This window comes from Podarcis filfolensis (genome assembly GCF_964270895.1).
Source record: "Podarcis filfolensis genome assembly, chromosome: 12".
NCBI lineage: Eukaryota > Metazoa > Chordata > Lepidosauria > Squamata > Lacertidae > Podarcis > Podarcis filfolensis.
Window position 1 is genome coordinate 51,526,982 of NC_139614.1, and position 20,391 is coordinate 51,547,372.

Genomic DNA, 20,391 nt, shown 5'->3' on the forward strand with positions numbered 1-20,391 from the left:
CAGTGAGTGATCAGAGGGAGAAGACTGGGAATAGAAGGCATCAGAAGCTGACTGTGCTGGTCCCGAGGGTCAACCATATGGTGAGGTCTGAGTCCAGTCCAAGGTCAAGGGTCCAGTATGGAGGCTGTCCGTCAAAGGTGAGGCGGGGTCCAAGGCAGGGAGTCGGGCAAGGTCAGGAACTCTGGCAGAAGAGCAGGACAGGGTGCAGGCAGGAACAGGCTACCAACAATGTTGCTTCCGCAACCTGGGACTAGGGCTGACTGGGTTTTATCTGCCCCAAGGCATAGGGCGGCCCTGGTCCTCAGGTGACTCGCCTCTCCTGGACCGGAGGCGAGCACTCCTCCTGAGAGAACTTAGTTCCCTCTGCCTCTCTGCCCTGAGCCTCTGCAGCTCAGGAGAGGCTGGAGGGTTACTGGACCCAGAGGCAACCTCCTCTTCCCCTGACGGGGCTGAGAGTGGAGCACCTGCAGGCAATGGGTCCTCCATCACCTCAGGGGCCAGAGCAGACTCAGCTGGTGCCTGCACCTGAGGATCCAGCACAGGTGAGGACCCTTCAGGCTCAGGCCCCAGCCCCGGCTCAGCTGGTTCTGGAGGCGGGGACTCTTGTGCAGGCTGGGATTCTTCAGGTTCAGCCTCTGAATCCAAATCCCAGGCCATCACACTGATGAGGTAATGGGGCTTAGTGAGCAGGGAGAGTTTGTGGCAGAAAGAAGTCCAAAATCAGAAGCAGAAACAGGATAGTGGGAGGCGAGGCCAAGAGGCAGAGATGAGTCAGGCTGATGAGGAAGCATGGATGTCTCCCCCTCCTGCTGCGACAAGCTCCCCTCCTCCCTGGTCTCCCAGAACCAGAAGAGGCATGAAGAGGGCAGAGGAGAAGTCAACTTCACATAGGCATAGTCTCAGATTGCTTGGGGGAAAACCCTGAAGAGGAGGAGACACAGGTAAATGTGGTGGGGACCTTTAGTCTCTGCAACTGCTTCATGGGAACAAGACCTGACAAAGATGAGTTGCTGTGCTCATTAGGGCTGATACTTCTTTGTGGATCCTGTTTGGTGATAAAAAGAAACTCACTCTGTGTGATTTTCTGCTGCTCATTGTAGTCCAGGAATGTCTTGGGGCCCACAAGTCGGCCAGCTCTGTTGAAAACAGCAGCAGCAGCAGCAACCACCCATATTGGCCATCTTCCTAGAACATTCCATTTGAGGTTCAGACGTTCCAAACCCAAATGAAATATTGCTGTGTGTGACCTTCAGGCCTATCTATTTTCAGGGAAGTCGTTCTTCTCTTCCTCCCACCCCTTGAGAGTTAAGAAAGATTTGCGAAAACAAGTTCTTCTTGTCAAAAAGGGATGAAGGCACATCTGTAGCTCATGACACAGGACTTGTCACCTGAAAGACGCACTGTCACCGGTTCCTTTTAACAGGAGATGGCAGTCCCTGGCTCTCACTCTCTCTGACTTGAGCAAGCCTGACAGTACCCTGGCATCCGCATCCTCATTAAAACTGCTTCGGGAGGGGTCTTTCAGAGCATGAGACATCTTGGGAGAGAGAAGGCTTAACCCTTTCTTTGCTCTCCACTTCTCCACTCCAAATTGCTCCCCAAGGCCTCACAGTTGTGTAGTTTCAAACATTTACGTGTGGCGCCTTTGCAGAGGCGGTTTTAGGGTCATTCAACCAGGGCAGTGCCAATGGGCACTGTACTGCAGGGGGCGCCACAACAATGCTTTGTAATGGAGCGCAAGAGGCGTGTGGCACTGAATTTTAGCATCACGCAGGACACCGCTGAAATTTGAGAGCCCAAAATCCACCGCAGGCCATTGCTTTCCTTCACACCAACACCTCCCTAGTCTGATATTCCAGGCAAGACAGAGCAAGCGGGGAAATTACTCTTGTAGTCATAGCACAGGGCACAGAAAGTTACCTTCTATTGAGTCGAACCGCTGATCCAAGTGGCTCAGTAGTGTCTAGCCTGACCGGCAGAAACTCTGCAAGGTTTCAGGCAGGAGTTGGTGACGCGGGGTTTCGAACCTCAGACCTTCGGCAGGCGAAGCTGAATCTTCAAGACTGAGCTACATCCCCTTGCCATGTAAGAACACAGAATGCTCTGCTGGGTTTCAGATGTGCTTTGTGTCACCTCAGAAGCACAGCATAACAGGGAAGTGCTCCAGTCCAGTCCTCCTTCCCAGGATGGAACTTGGAGAGGAGCCTGGGAATCAATCCAGTGGTTGGGTTTATTTTTATTTATACCCAGCCTTTCCCTCCTGATGGTTCTCAAGATGGGTTGCTCTGAATTCAGTGCACACTGAATTCCTCTGAAGTCCAGCAGTACATGAAAGGGCTACAGCTCTCCCAAGCTCTGAGCTGGGGAAGGCGATGGAGAATTGTCTAGGGACTAGATATCTTAGGCACTCAGATCACCTCCAGAGTAGAAGACAACCCAGAGGATGTTCCCCTGGCTCTCTCCCCCAGTTCCAAGTTAAGGAGGACAGCTAGGGGTGAACACTCTTGGTGGAGGTGGTAGGGATGCTTGCTATGGATGTAGCCAGTGTGGTGCAGTGGTTAAGAGCGGTAGACTCGTAATCTGGTGAACCGGGTTCGCTTCCCCACTCCTCCACACGCAGCTGCTGGGTGACCTTGGGCTAGTCACACTTCTCTGAAGTCTCTCAGCCTCACTCAGCTCACTGAGTGTTTGTTGTGGGGGAGGAAGGGAAAGGAGAATGTTAGCCGCTTTGAGACTCCTTAGGGTAGTGATAAAGTGGGATATCAAATCCAGACTCCTCTTCTTCTCCTCTTTCCTGTGTTTGATGTTTTCATTTGTTGAAAGCTACCCAGAGTGGCTGGGGCCACCCAGTCAGATGGGCAGCATATAAATTATTATTACATTGTCATTATGGTGGACACCTTTGTGCACCCTTGATTCACTGAATCATAGAATTGTAGCGCTGGAAGGGACCCAGGGGTTATCTAGTCCAACCCCCTGAAATGCAGGAATCACGGCTAAGTCATATGATAATTATGTGTTTTAAAAAAGATTATTACATTTGTATCCCACCTTTCGTCCAAGGAGCTTGGTGTCAATGGTTCTCCTCCTTCCCTTTTTATCCTCTCAACAACCTTGTGAGGTAGGTTCAGCTAAGAGACAGTGAGTGGCCCAAGGCCACTCAATGAGCTCCATGGCCAAATGGGGAGATTTGAACCCTGTCTCACAGGACCTGACCCAAAACTTTTAACCACTACACTTCCATCGCCCATTTGTATCTGATAGTTGTCACTTGATGGTGCTTGACCCCCAACTGAGGATTTTCTCTCTTATTCACTGGTTTCTTGGGTAAAGTGGAGGTTCTGATCCTTGACTGTAACTGCTTTGCATGGCGTGGGGTATTGTGGATGAATAACATGGCCTCCGGGTGTGATCTTCTGTAAGCCGCATGGGAGACGTGAGTTTGTTGTTCGAAGCTGCGAAGTCAGCATGCAGTGAGCAACTGCCCAACACTTACGTCTACCAAGAGACTTCAGGCAATTGGTATTGACGTTGATGGTCAATGATGAGTTGGGTGAATCCAATTAAACGTCCAGAGGCTTAATGTATCAACCCAAATCAGGCTGATGGAGAAATACTAAAAGCTCCAGATGCATAAGCAGCATCTTTCGGAGCACTTCCCTTCTCCGGGAACCAAAATCTGAGTGACATGGAGGAACAGACCAATGCATTGTTACCTGAGTAGCGTATTGGCCCGAATATAAGCCGCACTCCCCCCCCCAAAAAAAAAATCCAACCATGAAAAGTTAAAGTGAGGCTTAAATTTGCGACCTTACAAAAATTGGCTTTTACGATAACACTGCTGAAACAGACATAAGGACCAAAAAAACGTTTTATTGCCGATTTGTGAGCTTGAGACTGTTGTGCAATCAATTCTAATGTCATTCATCACTTTCCCTGTATTTTACAGTGCAGTGTTGATTTTTTATTTGCATTTACGGTGCTATGAACAGGTGTTTAACCCATTTGCAGGTCCTCTCTAGTACCCATAAGATTTTCTTCTACATTTGCCATTTACGGGTGTGAGTGCCTGCAGAATTTTAAGGGAGCAGCTTATATTCGGGTATTGTCTTTCTCTCTCTCTCTCCCCGCCCCCTGAATTTTAAAGGTGCAGCTTATTTGCGGGTGCGTCTTATATTTGGGCCAATATGGTAGAAGGGGAATGAACATGATTGAGACATAGAGATTCATTCACTTGGGGGTTTTCAAACTTCCTTCTTTCAGGGTATTTTTTCCACAGTCACCTGTCTCCCAAGGAGTCCTACCACCAGTGGCATAGCAAGGTCAGGTGGTACCCGGTGTGGAAAATTTCTTGTCACCTCCCCCCCCCCCCACTGAAATCTAGTTGGACTCTCAAGAGACTGCGATCTACTCACAGTATAAAAAGATTGGCCGTGATCTACCCATTGTCATTGCAAGGAGGAAGGCTTTTTTTAGGGTTGTAGGGTTTGTGTCCTGAGTGGAGAGAGCTTCTGCTTCTCTCCTTTCCTCCACCCTCTGCTTGTTTGCTCTCCTGCCTCCTTCCCATCCCTTCCCTGCCTGCATGACTCCTCCATGAACACACAAGACGTAACCAGCTGTACTTTTGAATAAAAAAGGTATACTATTCATTGTGTCAAAGCAGAGACATCACCTTGCCGACAAAGGTCCATATAGTTAAAGCTATGGTTTTCCCAGTAGTGATGCATGGAAGTGAGAGCTGGACCATAAAGAAGACTGATCGCCGAAGAATTGATGCTTTTGAATTCTGGTGCTGGAGGAGACTCTTGAGAGTCCCATGGACTGCAAGAAGATCAAACCTATCCATTCTTAAGGAAATAAGCCCTGAGTGCTCACTGGAAGGACAGATCCTGAAGCTGAGGCTCCAATACTTTGGCCACCTCATGAGAAGAGAAGACTCCCTGGAAAAGACCCTGATGTTGGGAAAGATGGAGGGCACAAGGAGAAGGGGACGACAGTGGACGAGATGGTTGGACAGTGTTCTCGAAGCTACCAGCATGAGTTTGACCAAACTGTGGGAGGCAGTGGAAGACAGAAGTGCCTGGCGTGCTCTGGTCCATGGGGTCACGAAGAGTCGGACACGACTAAACGACTAAACAACAACAATTCATTGTATCAAATTGTAGATGACAATAGAAGTCTCATGAAGTTCAACAAAAAAGCAGAAGACCCAGTGGATCAGTTTATTCCACATGAAGGGTTGTTACAGTTCCACAGAATCCTTACACAGAGTCTAAGACAAGGATTTCCAGGATATTAGCCTTGCTTCACCATCCTAGGCTTCACCTGTAGAACAGGCTACTATGTAATATTACAGGATAGTGGATCTTATAGCATAGTAGAGCCTGTTCTACAGATGAAGACTTCATGTGGATTATTGGACTCTTCGAACAGACAGGTGGAATAGATACTTTTACATGTACGGACCTTATGCATGAACTGACTAGAGAATGAACTCATCCACTGGGTCTTCTGCTTTTTTCGTTGAACTTTATGAGACTTTCTTTGTAATCTACAATTTGATACAATGAATAGCATACCTTATTTATTCAAAAGTACAGCCGGTTACGTCTTGTGTGTTCATTCAGTATGTTTCACGTGACCATAGGTTTATTGCTGTTGTTTTACATGACTCCTCCAGCAGCCCAGGATCACGCAGCTGTCAAAACGATGTGGCGAAAAGTGGCGAAACTACCCCTTTTCCCCCAACAGCTCACAGTAGGTGGGTGTCGTGGGCTGGCGGCACGCTGAATGCCACCCCCCTCAGAGATTACACTGGGGCGGTCCGCACCCAGCTTGCTTCACTCCTGCCTACCACACACTGAAGAGAACATAGGCAGCAGCCTTAAACCGAGAGATTTGGTCCACCTAGTTCTCCACTCACCAGGGATTTAGGAAGGAAGCCATATTCCTTCTCCTATGTGGGGGTGCCGGGGACGGAACCGCTGCCATCGAGCTATAGTCTTGCTGGGGTGATGTTCTAGGCAAGCCTTCACCAACCTAGTGCCCCCCAAATGTTTTTGAACTACAGCTCCCATCATCTGGGACCTCTCTGATGAACCTACCTCACAGATCTGTTATAAATAAATAAAAATGTTCGAGGGAAAGGATCGTGTATCACACCTTCAGCAGGTAAATGGAATGAAATGGAATTTTAGCTGTAAGCTCCCTTTGAGTCTCCATCAGGGGAATAGGCCAGTAATAATAATAATAATAATAATAATAATAATAATAATAATAATAATAGAAACTGTGACAATGATCAGGAATCATGATTTGGAGGTGAAAATGAATGAGGATCTGAATCTACTTCGAGTGGAAGAATACTGTGTGGGGTTGGGAATTCAGGGCACCTTGAAGTCCGGACCAAACACTGGCTATTTACGAGCTCCCTGCAACACAAAACGTATCATCAGAAAATCTGAAAAGTCCACAGGGCCATCTAGCGGCTGAATTAAGCACAACAAAGAAATATGTTCATCATTAGCATCTTGTGCGGTGCAATGCAGTTTCAATGGGATTGCGCTGGGCATTCCTTTAAAGTCTCTCATGATGAAAGCCGGGCCTATTCCATATGCCACCGCCACCTCATCTGTCTCCCGTTACATACTCACATCCAGAGAACACAATCCAGATGTGAATTTGCGGGGTAGGGAATGGCTGCATCCATCATCTGTAGCCCTGCACACATCATTAGACTACGGCTTCCATCATCCTTGACCATTGGGGCTGGTGGGAGTTATAATAATATATCATAATTTATTATTTATACCCCGCCCATCTGGCTGGGTTTCCCCAGTCACTCTGGGCGGCTTCCAACCAAATATTAAAAACAATCCAGCATCAGACATTAAAAACTTCCTTAAACAGGACAGCCTTCAGTTATCTTTTAAAAGTAAAATAGTTGTTGATTGCCTGACATCTGCTAGGAGGGCGTTCCACAGGGTGGGTGCCACTACCAAGAAGGCCCTCTGCCTGGTTCCCTGTAACCTCGCTTCTTGCAGGGAGGGAACCGCCAGAAAGCCCTCAGTGCTGGACCTCAGTGTCCGGGCTGGACGAATGGAGTGGAGATGCTCCTTCAGGTATACAGGACTGAGGCTGTTTAGGGCTTTAAAGGTCAGTCCCAACACTTTGAATTGTGCTCAGAAACGTACTGGGAGACAATGTAGGTCTTTCAGGACCGGCATTACGTGGTCTCGGCGGCCGCTCCCAGTCACCTGTCTAGCTGCCGCATTCTGGATTAATTGCAGTTTACAAGTCACCTTCAAAGGTAGCCCCACTTAGAGCGCATTGCAGTAGTCCAAGCGGGAGATAACTAGAGCATGAACCACTCTGGCGAGACAGCCTGCGGGCAGGTAGGGTCTCAGCCTGCATACCAGGTGGAGCTGGTAGACAGCTGCCCTGGACACAGAATTAACCTGAGCTTCCATGGACAGCTGCGAATCCAAAATGACTCCTAGGCTGTGCACCTGGTCCTTCAGGGGCACAGTTGCCCCATTCAGAACCAGGGAGTCCTCCACACCAGCCCTCCCCCTGTCCCCCAAGAACAGTACTTCTGTCTTGTCAGGATTCAACCTCAATCTGTTAGCTGCCTTCCATCCTCCAGCCGTCTCCAAACACTCACAGTTGGAGTCTTCAAGTATCTGAGGATGGAGCAAGCTTGTTTTCTGCTGCTCTAGAGGGCAGGACTCGAACCCACGGCTTCAAGAAAGGAGATTCCAATTAAATACCAGGAAGAACTTTCCTACAGTAAGAGCTGTTCGGCAGTGGAACGGACTCCTTCAGAAGGTGGTAGACTCTCCTTCCTTGGAGGTTTTTAAGTAGAGGTTGGATGGCCATCTGACATGGATGCTTTAGCTGAGATTCCTGCATTGCAGGGGGTTGGGCTAGATAACCCTTGGGGTCCCTTCCAACTCTGCAATTCTCTGATTCTAATATTGGAAAGTCACAAACTGTTTACCGGGAGCCTGCCACACACACACATTATTCATTATTTATTGAAGTAATGAAGTATTTCTTAAAGTAAGGCATGGGGATTCTTGGCCATTACGATTTAACCATGTGGGATTTCTTCTCTCTCTCCCCCCCCCCCGCCCCCGTACAGGCTGGGATGTGAATAGCTTGGCCTACGCACAACCAGGTAAGGCCAAATTCTGGTATTGCAGGGGCTGAAAGAGGCATTGGTCTACTCAGATTTTTAAAATTCCATGGATCTGCTCTTTGGGGTCCGGTACTGGTGGCTGGACTCTTCAGGCACCTTCTGGGGTCTATAACCCTGCAAGGAGAGCACTCTTGACCCCCTCCAGGGCCTCCTAGGTGCCATTCTATGTTTGCATGCCCTTCCTAAGAGAGAAGGACTAGATATCCCCCTCGTGCCTTGGGCTCACCTCCTGGGCAGCCCCTCTGCAATGGGGCCTGGAGGGAGAGGGCAAATAAATGGGCCATGGGGACATCAACAAGGAGGGAGGGTCTCCTAAACTTGGTACAAAAATAATGGCAGGTTTGAATTCCTCACACCTCAAAAAAGCCACATTTTGAAGACCTTTCATTGAAGAAATTTGTAAACATTAAGTTTCACCCCCTAAATTGGCATTCCCTAAGTGGCGCCTCTGACCTTTCTGTGGCTGAAATATACCATAGTTTTCGCCCCATAAGACGCACCCAACCATAAGATGCACCTAGAGGAGAACAAGAAAAAAAATGTTCTCTCCCTCTCTGCCCAGCGCCTCTCCAGCAAAGCGGGAGGAGAAATGGAAGGGACTCCATTTCTCCTCCCGCTTCGCTGCGCAGGGGTGCTGCGCAGAGAGGAAAAGCTGTGCAGCGGCTCTCCAGCGAAGCGAAGCCAGGAGAGCAAGAGGGATCAATCCCTCTTGCTCTCCTGGCTTCAGCAAAAGCAACACGAAGCCTCTGGAGCGCAGTTGCTGGAGCGCTCCCGCTGCACTCAGGAGGCTTCGGGCGGCTATCCCTGAAGCCAGGAGAGCAAGAGGGAAAGTTGTGCAGCCTGCATTCACTCCATAAGATGCACAAACATTTCCCCTTACTTATAGAGCAAAAAATATGGTAGTCTATCGTCGCTAAGAAGAGTTCCACAGGTTGATTTGCTCACTTCTTCCCTCTGGCACTGTCCAATATTGGCATGCAGCCCTTGGATAGTTGCCCATGGAGTAATGCAGCCCCCAGGCTTAAAAAGGCCCCCCACCCTTGAACTGGAGCCCACTTCATCAGATACACGAGCCTCACCGTGGCAACTGGGTCTACATGTGGGTGTTGGTAGGGAATACACATGGCAAAGAAATGCAAAACAGCCCTGTGACAATGGCATTAAAGCTTAAATATATGCAGAATATATTTCCAAGAGCTTATGCCGTAATAAATTTGCCGGTCTGTGAAGATGCCATGAGACTCTGTCATTTCGGCTGCAACGGAAGAACAGACCCTCTTGATGTTCCTTAAAGGTTTTCCCCAAACAAAGTTGCTCTCTCTGTCTCTCAAGATGACATTCTCATGGTAGCCGCCCTTCTTTCGCAGGTGACCTCGAACTCCTGGACAACGCAGACGAAATTCTAGGTAAGGGAAAAGAGACTGGGTGACAGTGCTTTGGCACCCTCTGAACTGGGAGACGGAGAGAAAGGGATTTGAAGCTGAAGCTAAATGGATATTAATTTCCTAATCAATTCTAATTATAGTGGTACGCGTGGCAGCCTATTACTGTGCATGGTATTATGAAAATGTATTCTCAAGTGCTACCATCTAGCAGGGACATAATTATACATTATACTTATTGCCGTAACAACAATTACTGAGCGACGTCAAAGAACAGACGCGCCCCCCTCCAGCCCGCAACGCTGCCATTCGCAGCGACGTCTCGAGTGGGAAGCCAGCACATGGCGGGGAGTTGCGCATTGCGCCAACGAAGCTCCTAGAAGGACCCTGAGCATTACACACTCCTCTGGGGTTCAGAGAGCTCAGGAAACAGTGAAACCCAGTTCACTGTGGAAAGGCAAGGGTGGTGTCGGTCCGAATACTTTGCGTCTCGCATCATTCAGACCACAGTGTGCTCCACACGAGGCCATGTTGCAATAGGACATGGAAGTGATGTCAGAGAATCCCTTCCGCCCCTTTTCTCCCCCACCCAAGGGGGCCACCATGTCCCTGCAATTGAGGGGGCCGGCCCACATAACATAAGCATGGCCGCTGCAGAATTTTAAGGGGTCCCTCCTTAAGGGGTACCTCATTCCCTCACCATCTCCCATCCAACACCAGTACTTGAAAGCACTTACTCAACCAAAGTTTTTTGCTATACAGTGGTACCTCGGGTTAAGAACTTAATTCATTCTGGAGGTCTGTTCTTAACCTGAAACTGTTCTTCACCTGAGATACCACTTACCTAATGGGGCCTCCAGCTGCCGCCGTTGTTCGATTTCTGTTCTCATCCTGAAGCAAAGTTCTTAACCCAAGGTAATATTTCTGGGTTAGCGGAGTCTGTAACCTGAAGCGTCTGTAATCTGAAGCATTTGTAACCCGAGGTACCACTGTACCTGCAGAACCCTCTTTGAACCTGATCTGGAGCTGTTTTTCACTCGGACGTCCAGTTAGGTTCCTCCTAAACTGGTTCTTGCCAGTTTTGTGGCCAGGCCTTGTGTACACAAAGCGAATAATTGATGCTAATATGTAATAATGGGTTCTGCAGAGCAGTGCCAGATTTACGTATAAGCTAAACAAGCTATAGCTTAGGGCCCCACTCTCTTGGGCCCCCCAAAAAAACTTAAAGGAAAAAAACTGGATGTACATTTCCAAAATATAAAAAACAAATAAAATAAAACCTACATTCAGCAACAGTGTTTTGTGTTGTGTAGGCTCCTATTTGTTATGTGCAAATGGCTTTAGATACCTATTAGGTCCATAAATTTGTTGTTGTTGTTGTTTAGTCGTGTCCGACTCTTCGTGACCCCCTGGACCAGAGCACACCAGGCACTCCTGTCTTCCACTGCCTCCCGCAGTTTGGTCAAACTCATGCTGGTAGCTTCAAGAACACTGTCCCACCATCTCGTCCTCTGTCGTCCCCTTCTCCTTGTGCCCTCCATCTTTCCCAACATCAGGGTCTTTTCCAGGGAGTCTTTTCTTTTCCTGAGGTGGCCAAAGTCTTGGAGCCTCAGCTTCAGGATCTGTCCTTCCAGTGAGCACTCAGGGCTGATTTCCTTCAGAATGGAGAGGTTTGATCTTCTTGCAGTCCATGCGACTCTCAAGAGTCTCCTCCAGCACCATAATTCAAAAGCATCAATTCTTCGGCGATCAGCCTTCTTTATGGTCCAGCTCTCACTTCCATACATCACTACTGGGAAAATCATAGCTTTAACTACACGGACCTTTGTCGGCAAGGTGATGTCCATAAATTACCATACAGCATATATTCAACACCAAAAAAAAAAGTGACAATTTGTTGTTGACAAAGGACAGCTGGGCATATAAAGGGCCCCGTTACCTTCAGTAGCTTAGGGCCTCATCAAACCTAAATCCGGCCCTGCCTGCAGAGTTTCCTCATCTGTCTCTCAGATAATGAAAATAAATGCTGAAGCATTACTCACATTTGGCAACAGAGAAACTGAAAGTTCATTGAATTCAGACCACACCGCAATCCTGCCAGAAGAGGGGGTAACTTGCCCAACATTAATTAGCAACCCTGTTTGCAAGGGCATTCAAAGCCAAATTACACATCATGAATTTTTCCCCAACTTTTTTTTTTTAATGAAAATTAACCAGCAAATTCAGCAAATACACAGGTCTCAGGTGCTCCTTACACAGTCTCCCTGGCTTCCGTCAGACCTTCAATTAAAGTTTAGGGGAAGACATTGTGAGATAACTCATTCCTTGGGATGCTTTCTCGGGTCAGGAAGCCCTAGTAGCCAGGAAGGCTGCCGAGCACTTGTAAAACTTTTCATGGAAAGAAAAAGACACACACACCAGCCATGGGTGTCTCCTGACAATAAAGCAAGTTGTGTGTGTGTGTGTGTGTGTGTGTGTGTGTGTGTGTGTGTGTATAGAGATAGAGATATAGATATAGCATCACAAAAGTAAAAAAAAACCACACCCCCACCAGTCAGCAAAAATATGTTACATAAAAAGAAAAAGGTTACCAAAAAATAAATGTTACATATAAATAAAATAAAGTTCTTCCTTTTCTTTTAATATATCTTTATTAATTTAAAATAAATACATTTATGAAAAAACAGACAGACAAACAAGTAAACAAACTTACAATCAAACAACAAATAACAGAAGGATAAACCACCACACTATAAGATACAACAAGATTAATATAACTATCATCATATATACTTCTGGTACTGAAAGCAATTATTGTACTGTATAAATATAAGCTTGTAGGGAGGTAAAAAGAAATTATATAAGAAATATGTAACTGTGCGGTATAAAGTAATAGATAGATAAAGTACAGTGAGATTTATTGGAAGTCATTTTTAATTTTCTTCTCTATAAGTTTTATAATTGCTAAAATAAAGTTCTTCCATACTTTAAGACTTCCGTCTCTCTCAGCGTAGGTCCTTTGTTTCCTCATTAATTGCATTATATTATAACAATTAACTCTACACTCTTTATAACATATTATATTGTGCGGATTAGTCAAAACGTGTTAAAGGTTTCATATGGGAACAATGTTCTTTAAAATATAATCTATAGTTATCCCGTTCTTTATTGAACTTTTGGATTGTCTGATTCATAATTTTCTCTGTCATCTTTGCCAATTCTACATATTCAAGCATTTTCACCTGCCATTCTTCTTTTGTTGGCAAAGTCTCTCCCTTCCACCTTCTAGCTATCAGCATTCTCACGGCGGTTGTTGCATAAATAAATACCCCCTTCAGCTACAATAAAGCAAGTTCAATCCCACAGTCACCGAAATCCTGAAGAAATCCGAAACAAATTCTAAAGCACTCTGAGAATGAATAAATCCTCTTTCACAGGAAGAGAAATCTTAGAGAACTTAGAGGACAGGTTTCACAATAGCAATAGTATCAACAGCACCAATAGCGTTTTTCTTGCCATAATAGATATAGGAATAGGGTCCAAGCTCAATACAATTTGCATTTAAAGGTAAACCCACCTAATTTGTAATTTCCAAAATAATTTATGAACCGAACCCCAACCATGCCTCGCAATTTGCACTTCTCCAAATTTTGCAGCGCAGTTCTCCAACCTAGCAGCCTGTAAAGTTTGCATAAAACAACATAAAACAACATGTGTTAGTAAAATAATAGCAGGTAAATGCATCGTATTAGGGAATATTGTGTTTGCAAAAATGGCCATATGGAGAAGCATAAGAGTGGAAAAATGGGAAACTGACATTGAGAGATTTTCCTATCCCTACTAAGATGTTAGCTCACAATAAAAAAGAAGGCAGTAGTGATTCCTTTGCATTTAGAGCGTGTGTTCCAGTGGCAGAACATTTACCAAAGATGTTCCACCTTAATTTTAATTATTAGGTGGATCTGCAGATTTAAAGGTTGTCGGTAGGAACTGCACTGAGGACGGCTGGTCAGAATCTTTCCCCCATTACTACGATGCCTGCGGGTTCGATGAGAATGACACCATGGGAGATTATAACCAGGTAGGCTGGAATTCAGAGATGCTTAAGGATTTCTGGGAATTCTGACATGAGCTACCCTGATCCGGCTCCTCTGGAAAAAACTGTAGATTGGAATCCTTCTGATTTTGCAGTTCTCCAAATTTTGCGATTAAGTTATTATCTCAGAATGCACCCTGCAAAAAGGAAATGTGTATTTATTGATAACGTGCATTTAGAAACACATACCATGATAAAACGTCAAATTAAATACTGCTTTTGATAATAGGCATATTTAAATATGAATCTGATGGGTGTTTTTATAAAAACCAATAATGAGTAAACAGGATGGAGCAGACTTATGAATAAACACATGCAAAATTGATATGAACCAGATATAGGCTGATACATCCATCGCTCGCTGGAAGCAGTTGAAAATGAATACCGTACTTTTCCGTGAATAAGACTATGTTCTTTTCTTTAAAAATCGTGCTAAAAAGTGGGGGTCGTCTGATAACATGGGTAATGCATAGTGTAGACATTTGATTGGTTGCTGCCGCAGCTGTCAACAGGCATTGTGCGTGTTATTGGTTGCTGCGTCAATGGGTGGTGTTGATTGGCTGACACTCCGGCAGTTGGGTGGGCAATTAGCAGCTTCTGCCAGAGTGGATTTCGTGATGCGTTTGGGTAAGCGATTTTTGGCAATCCCCCCTACAAAAAGCTCAACAACCCTGTGCCATCTCCCCCCATTTTCTTAAATTTGAGTCCCCCAAAATAAGGTAAAGGGACCCCTGACCATTAGGTCCAGTCATGACCAACTCTGGGGTTGCGGCGCACATCTCGCTTTATTGGCCGAGGGAGCCAGCATACAGCTTCCGGGTCATGTGGCCAGCATGACTAAGCTGCTTCTGGCGAACCAGAGCAGTGCACGGAAATGCCGTTTACCTTCCCGCCAGAGCGGTACCTATTTATCTACTTGCACTTTGACATGCTTTCGAACTGCTAGGTTGGCAGGAGCAGGGACTGAGCAACGGGAGCTCACCCCGTAGGGGGATTCAAACTGCCGACCTTCTGATCAGCAAATCCTAGGCTCTGTGGTTTAACCCACAGCGCCACCCGCATCCCGAAAATAGGGGCGTCTTATACATGGGGGCGTCTTATAGACAGAAAAGTGCGGTACTCTTCCCAAAGCAAAAAATCTGACAATCGTTTTTGCATCCCAGATCTGGATTTCATGATTCGTAGTAATGAGCACATTGTGGTTTGCTTTCTCAGGATTACTACTACCTCTCGGTAAAGGCTCTGTACACAGTGGGCTACAGCACTTCCCTTGTGTCGCTCACCACTGCGATGGTGATCCTGTGCCGTTTCAGGTGAGTTTGGCGAGAGCGAGAGAGGTTTTGCGTCTGTGCCGACCAGGGGGGAAATGGGGCTCGTGTTGTTGGGAAACAGAACAAGAAAACCCCTCCATAACTCAGCCACTACAGTCTTGAGATACCAGGAGCCTCATACGCAGTGATGCTTAGGAATGCTAAGAAACAAAACAAACAAACCAGGTGCAGATTTGAAAGGTTTCGTCAAAACGATTCGAGGCTTTGTATCAAGACATTGACAGAAGCCTGCTCCTTCGTTCCAGGGACCATCAGGCGAGATTTGGTTACGATGCCTGAAGAGGGATCCAAATGCATAGAGAACAGGCCATATTTAATACAGTCATGCCTCATGTTATGTCCGCTTCATGTTACGTTCTCTCAGGTTACGTCCCGCGGCGACCCGGAAGTACCAGAAAGGGTTACTTCCGGGTTTCGCCTCTCGTGCATGCACAGAAGCGCAATATGATGTCACACGCATGAGCAGAAGCGGTGAATCACAACCCACGTGTGCGCAGACGCGCCACTGCATGTTGCGCTCTTTTCATGTTGCGAACGGGCCTCCTGAACAACCAGAGGTAACACTGTAGACAAGAAACCCCTCCAAACCAAGAATTTCTGAGAGTGATTCACCTTGCGTACCCTGTCAGTGGAAGCCGTGTGCAAGGACTTCCACTTGTGGAGTGAGTGGGGCTTTCCCAGACGCCTCCGCCCTCTGTACCCCCGAAATTGGCTCCTGCGGGGTGAGGGGATTTGGAGAACACCCAGAAAATTGAGGGGGATTTGTTTCACCTGGCAAGTGCAACATTGAATTCCACTACAATATACAGTAGAACCCTGGTTCTCGAATGGCTTAGTTGATGAACAGATTGGCTCCCGAATGTCAAAAAGTGTTCCAGTTTTCGAATGTTTTTCAGAAGCCGAGCATCCAATGTGGTTGTTGGCTATTGTTTCCGGGGCACCTGCACCAATCGGAAGCCACACCTTGGTTTTTGAACGTTTTGGGAGTCGAGCGGACTTCCGGAACGGATGACATTCGAGAACCAAGGTTCCACTGTATATGGAATAAATAGATTTCAGATCAGACATGGGCTTTCTTCCTTGGTGACCTTTCCTTCCCTCTCGCCCCCAGGAAACTGCACTGCACACGGAACTTCATCCACATGAATCTCTTTGTCTCCTTCATCCTGCGAGCCATTTCGGTCTTCATCAAGGATGGAGTTCTGTACGCCGAACAGGACAGCAACCATTGCTTTATCTCAACGGTAAAGTGGGCTAGAAATCAAAGTCTAGTACTTTCCAGGAAGAGAAAAGAGGAATAAGAATAGATACAGAAATATAAATCATTTATGTATGTTTACACGAGGGGCAGTGAACCTCAGGCTTGGGAGCCAAATGCAGCCAGAGATTCAGATCCGTATTCGTCTTTGAGTGAATGTCTACCTCTGTGCCACTAGCTATAATATAATTATTATCATTATTATTTATTTATACCCTGCCCATCTGGCTGGGTTTCCCCAGCCATTCTGGACAACTCCCAACAAAATATCTAAAACACAATAAAACATCAAACATTAAAAACTTCCCTATACAGGACTGCCTTCAGATGTCTTGTAAAGGTCAGATAGTTGTTTATTTCCTTGACATCTGATGGGAGGGCGTTCCACAGGGCGGGTGCCACTACCGAGGAGGCCCTCTGCCTGGTTCCCTGTAACCTCATTTTTTGCAGTGAGGGAACTGCCAGAAGACCCTCAGCACTGGATATCAGTGTCTGGGCTGAACAATGGGGATGGAGACGCTCCTTCAGATATACTGGGCCGAGGCCGTTTAGGGCTTTAAAGGTCAACACCAACACTTTGAATTGTGCTCCAAAACGTACTGGGAGCCAATGTAGGTCTTTCAGGACTGGTGTTATGTGGTCTCGGCAGCCACTCCCAGTCATCAGTCTAGCTGCTGTATTCTGGATTAGTTGTAGTTTCTGGGTCACCTTCAAAGGTAGCCCCATGAAGAGTGCATTGCAGTAGTCCAAGCGGGAGATAACCAGAGCATGCACCACTCTGGCAAGACAGTCCGCAGGCAGACAAGACTGTCTGCGGACAGTCTCAGCTTGTGTACCAGATGGAGCTGATAAACAGCTGCCCTGGACACAGAATTGACCTGCGCCTCCATGGACAGCTGTGAGCCCAAAATGACTCCCAGGCTGTGCACCTGGTCCTTCAGGGGCGCAGTTGCCCCATTCAGGACCAGAGAGTCCTCCAAACCAGTCCACCCCCTGTCCCCCCAAAACAGTACTTCTGTCTTGTCAGGATTCAACCTGTTAGCCGCCATCCATCCTCCAACTAGCTGGTGCTACTTCTCACTTTTGTTGTGAGTGTCAGGTTCGGCAGGCTGCGAGGATGGGAGTTTCTCTGGGTCACCCAGTGGGGTGCATCCTTTTATAAGCTCCTTAGCAATTTGTCCACATTTTCTCCTCCATTCTTATCCCCACGTCTTCCTTGAATTACTTTGCGCACGAACATGCATTATACACACAGCTGGGTTCTTTTCTTACATTCAAGAAAGACCTGGAAGACTTCAGTCTGCCAATTAGCAGCCATTGTTGTCTCTCTCCCGGCCTGCACTAGAAATCCGCAAGCTCCCTGCAACCTTTCATCAAACACCTCCTGACGCCTGGAATTGCTTTTTCTCTGCTTTTAGAGTGGCAGCATCTAGGTGGCAGTGTTTATATTCCTCCCCCCTCACTCCCCGCAAATGCTTTTAGTCATATTTTAAAGTACAGGGCGTTGGGTTAAAAAATAATAATAATAATCCACGTTTTCCCCCACGAACTTAAAAATGCCATGGCTGACTTTGAGTACACTTTAAAGACCAGCTTTCTAGAGCAGCAGTGCAAAAGCTTTTTCAGAGGGCTGCTTTTCCCATCTGGGCAGCCTTCTGGGGGCCGCAAACTCACTGTGGGAGAAGCCAGAAGCAAAATTGGGTAGAGAGACAAACACAGATTTTATTTTCTGCACGGTGGGCTAGTTTTTACACACACACCTTCTATCCTTCAGGCAGGGAAGACACACAATCAGAGTTTAAGGATGCTTTTCAGGCAGGTGAAAACATTTGGAAGTAGAGTTGCATCCTTTGTTTTGGAAACATACAGGACAGGACAAGATGGGGCAGGACACATAGGAGTGTGTGATTTTTTTGGTGCTGAAGTGACTTAAGAGCAATTCATTGCTAATAATAATAATATTTATACTCTGCCCATCTGGCTGGGTTTCCCCAGCCACTCTGGGTGGCTTACAGCACCTAAAAAATTGTAAAACATTATTAGACATGAAAAATTTCCTGATATGGGGTTGCCTTCAGATGTCTTCTAAAAGTCAGATAGTTGTTTATCTCTTTGACATCTGATGGGAGGGCGTTCCACAGGGCGGGTGCCACTACTGAGAAGGCCCTCTGCCTGGTTCCCTGTAGCCTCACTTCTCACAGTGAGGGAACTGCCAGAAGGCCCTCGGAGTTGGACATCAGTGAATGATGGGGGTGGAGACACTCCTTCAGGTATAACATGATGACCTCTCTGGAACTGCCACACTCGTACACAAACATAGATGTTAATTTGTCTGTGCTTTGCTACCCAGAGCTTAAATACATGATCTTTCACATGCCTTTTCAAATACCTGCGTTTGGAGAGGTTTCCTAACTGGCGGAAGGGGGGGGGGAGAGAGAGAGGACCTGAAATACAGGACAAAACTCTATCAATACAGGACATAGCATTTTACATTGAAATACGGGACAATCCTGTATTATACAGGACAGGTAGCAACCCTACTTGGATGTGTGAGGCCGGGGCAGGGAAGGCTGCATCCTGGGCAGAGTTTTGAGAGCCCAGCCAGGAGGTGGATAAGCAGACTGAAGTTCTTTTCTCTTCTGCAGGTGGAATGCAAGGCTGTGATGGTCTTTTTCCACTACTGCGTCATGTCCAACTATTTCTGGCTCTTCATCGAGGGGCTGTACCTTTTTACCTTGCTGGTGGAGACTTTCTTTCCAGAGAGGAGATACTTCTACTGGTACACCATCATCGGCTGGGGTATGTGTCTCCTTCCATCACTTCCTTTAGGAGCGCTTCCATCGTACACACCCTCTGCTTGTTAAGGGCAAAGATCATGTTCCCAACACCTTCTTCTTCTTCTCTGCAGGAACTCCTACCATTTGCGTCACCATCTGGGCTGTCCTTAGACTTCACTTTGATGACGTTGGGTAGGTGTCACTGTTGTGGTCTAAACTACTGAGCCTCTTGGGCTTGATGATCGGAAGGTCGGCGGTTTGAATCCCTGTGACAGAATGAGCTCCCGTTGCTCTGTCCCAGCTCATGCCAACCTAGCAGTTCGAAAGCATGGCAGTGCAAGTAGATAAATAGGTACCACTGTGGCAGGAAGGCAAACGGCATTTCTGGTTTCCGTCACAGTGTCCCATCGCAGCAGAAACAATTTAGTCCTGCTGGCCACATGGCCCAGAAAGCTGTCTGTGGAGAAACACCGGCTCGCTTGGCCTGAAAGCGAGATGAGTGCCACAACCCCATAGTCACCTTTGACTGGACTTAACCATCCAGGGGTCCTTTCCCTTTCCCTTACTTTTGACATCATTCTGTCCCAACCTCATTCTGCTCGGTTGCAGAATTGGCTTTTCTACGAATTGACAGCTTCTAGCTAAGGAAGTCAGAGTAGTTGGTTGGTGTTGCTTGCTACTAAGGATTCAATGAGCAGAGGTTAAGTGGGGGTGCATCATGGCTGAACTCATGTCAAGTAGGTCTGTGGCCTAGGTCCAGGTAACACCAGGAGCAGAAGTGTTTCATCTGGCCTCTTAACCTTTCTCCTTTATCTCTATGGTTTCCGCTTGCCTTCCGTCTGGGTCGCAGCTGCTGGGACATGAACGACAACACAGCCTTGTGGTGGGTGATCAAAGGCCCTGTGATTGCATCAATAATGGTAAGTTGGAGAGGACAAAGGATGGCTCAGGAATGAGCCAGACTGGTAAACGAGTAGGTCTTCAACAACAGACCCTCCAGGTGTCCCTATTTTCCAGGGACAGTCCCAGAATTAAGAAAGTTGTCCCGGTTTCTGATTTGATTCCGGAATGCCCCGCTTTTCCTTAGGACATCCCTATTTTCATTGGAGAAATGTTGGAGGGTATGGAGCTATGTGACCCCCCCCCCCAGCCAAGGAGATAAGTAACTAGACAACCTTTAGAAGACATCTGAAGGCAGCCCTGTATAGGGAAGGTTTTTTTTAATGTTTAATGTTTTATTGTGTTTTTATATGTTGGAAGCCACCCAGAGTGGCTGGGGCAACCCAGTAGGATGGGTGGGGTATAAATAATAAAATTATTATTATTATGGAATAGGATGGCCCTATT

General features: G+C 46.8%; 1 protein-coding gene across 11 annotated transcripts in view; it reads left to right on the forward strand.

The window, feature by feature from the left end:
* Positions 1-20,391, forward strand: part of ADCYAP1R1 (ADCYAP receptor type I) — a 161,499-nt gene that overhangs the window by 96,061 nt on the left and 45,047 nt on the right. For all 11 annotated transcript variants that reach the window (XM_083579803.1, XM_083579807.1, XM_083579812.1 and 8 more), the window contains exons 5-12: positions 8,144-8,179; positions 9,568-9,606; positions 13,539-13,663; positions 14,894-14,991; positions 16,121-16,253; positions 18,913-19,066; positions 19,176-19,236; positions 19,895-19,964. In XM_083579803.1, coding sequence (XP_083435929.1) covers positions 8,144-8,179; positions 9,568-9,606; positions 13,539-13,663; positions 14,894-14,991; positions 16,121-16,253; positions 18,913-19,066; positions 19,176-19,236; positions 19,895-19,964 — 716 coding nt within the window. The remainder of the gene's footprint in view (positions 1-8,143; positions 8,180-9,567; positions 9,607-13,538; positions 13,664-14,893; positions 14,992-16,120; positions 16,254-18,912; positions 19,067-19,175; positions 19,237-19,894; positions 19,965-20,391) is intronic.